The 1,762-nt window shown below is 34.2% G+C and overlaps 1 protein-coding gene across 1 annotated transcript in view; it reads right to left on the bottom strand.

Annotated features, from left to right (window-relative positions):
- LOC21400684 (cytochrome P450 724B1) overlaps positions 1 to 1,084 on the bottom strand; it is a 4,400-nt gene extending 3,316 nt beyond the window's left edge. The window contains exons 1-3 of the mRNA XM_024175558.1: positions 773 to 1,084; positions 288 to 612; positions 7 to 114 (exon numbers count right to left, since the gene is read on the bottom strand). Of these exons, the coding sequence (XP_024031326.1) occupies positions 7 to 114; positions 288 to 612; positions 773 to 1,002 (663 nt within the window). The 5' untranslated portion in view covers positions 1,003 to 1,084. The remainder of the gene's footprint in view (positions 1 to 6; positions 115 to 287; positions 613 to 772) is intronic.
- Positions 1,085 to 1,762: the final 678 nt, after the last annotated feature.

Here is a 1,762-nt window from a genome sequence, read left to right as displayed (position 1 = left end):
CGGAAGAGAAACAAATCCTTTCATGTATGTTTCGAAATCTTCTAAGATCTGCGAGGCTTGTGGCTCACCGGGTTCAATGTTCAAAAGTTGCTTCACCATAAGGCTAAGTGTGAACTGCATGCGTAATTGAGGTACAAAATTGATTGATCAATTACCATATTAATACAATCCCAAGTTAAACAAATTAAATGAAACATCTTTTGGCTTAATAAAGTGACGAGACAATTTATTAATTGCCTAGTACTAGCTAGCTACTATTTAGCGGTAGCAATCACTACTAGTCTCACCGTTTTAGCTTCTTTAAAGAAAGAAACTTGTTCGCGGTCATTCCATGATTCGAACATGGAGATCAAGAGCTTCTCCACACATTGAAGGAAATTGGATTTGGACTTAGATGAGCTGATGAAGCCGACGATAACGTTCCGCAGCTTCTTGTGAAGGTCTCCGGAAACGAGAAGCAAGGAATACTTCCCAAGGATGCCATGGATGGCCTTTGGGTAGCTTGTTTGGAATAGCTTGTCTTCGTTCTGAAGAATGAACATGTTGAGCTCAAGATCACACGAAACTATCGCCGGCGAGCCGAAAAGATGAGACTTGAACACCTTTCCGTACCTAAAGCATATATCCCCACAGAATTAAGTGGATTATTAGTTATAACCACACTCAAATTAATGATCAGTTTGATTAACAAAACATAACAAGAACTTGTAATTCACTGTGAACTAGCAATACTACTCAAAACAAAACCTAATTAATTAAATTAAATAATTACCTAAAGCAACGTTTCTGAAGGAAGCTTCCCAAGGAGTTTGATTTGTGAGGCTTGAGGAAGGCAAGAGTCTCACCGAGAAAGGGCAGCCATCCCATGCTACCATGAGGCAAGTTTTGGTGTTCATATTGTTGAGGTTCTTGTTTGGCAAAGAGTTTTTTTAAAAGAAGAGAAGCAAAAGTTAGGCCAAAGAGCAAGGCCAATAATAATGTAGTTGTAAAGGGCCCAAACATAGTGTTTTGATTTTATCTCTCAATTTGTTGATCACACAAAAATGTTCTTCGCTCTTTGATTGAGTGCTCATAGAGCGTCTTGTATTTGCTTTCTCATATATATACACACGTTCATATATATATATATGCTTAAGTACTACTGGCCCTTAAAAATATTAGTGTACCAACCAAGAGTATTATTTATAATTATCTTCCTAATTAGCATAAGTTATAATTTAAATTATATTTACCAACCAAGTGGCACAATAAGATGTGTGATTTGCCGTTGATTTTGACCTTCTATAAGAAATGTCGAAATTATAACTTTTTTTCTTTTTCTCTCTCTCTCTGTTTTTTTTTAATGGCAGAAACATACATTATCAAAATCGGTTGGTGTTGACTATCACATAGTGTAAAAATGAACACGGGCGTCTATTCATTAATTCTTTCTTTTCTTCTCCTTAAGCTAAGAATAAAAGATAATTTTTCGCAACACCAAAAAACACGATAAAAATTTTTTCTTTTAAGAAGAACCATTTTCTTCTAATTTAATTTTACTCAATTTTTATAAGATTGCGTCTATTGATACCCTCATTTTACTTTTCAACACACCCTTTCTTAAGCCGACCACTAATTAAATTTTAAAATCTAATTATTACTTGTTACACTCCTCTTAAAATTCTAAAAAATCTCTACAACTTGATTAATGTATTGTTTTTTTCTTTTTTCGCTCACCCACTAAACAAATTTATCATTTATTTTTCTAATTGGTCATGTTTTA

Source organism: Morus notabilis, unplaced genomic scaffold (assembly GCF_000414095.1).
Source record: "Morus notabilis unplaced genomic scaffold, ASM41409v2 Scaffold168, whole genome shotgun sequence".
Lineage (NCBI taxonomy): Eukaryota > Viridiplantae > Streptophyta > Magnoliopsida > Rosales > Moraceae > Morus > Morus notabilis.
This window is presented reverse-complemented; position numbering and strand designations above follow the sequence as displayed.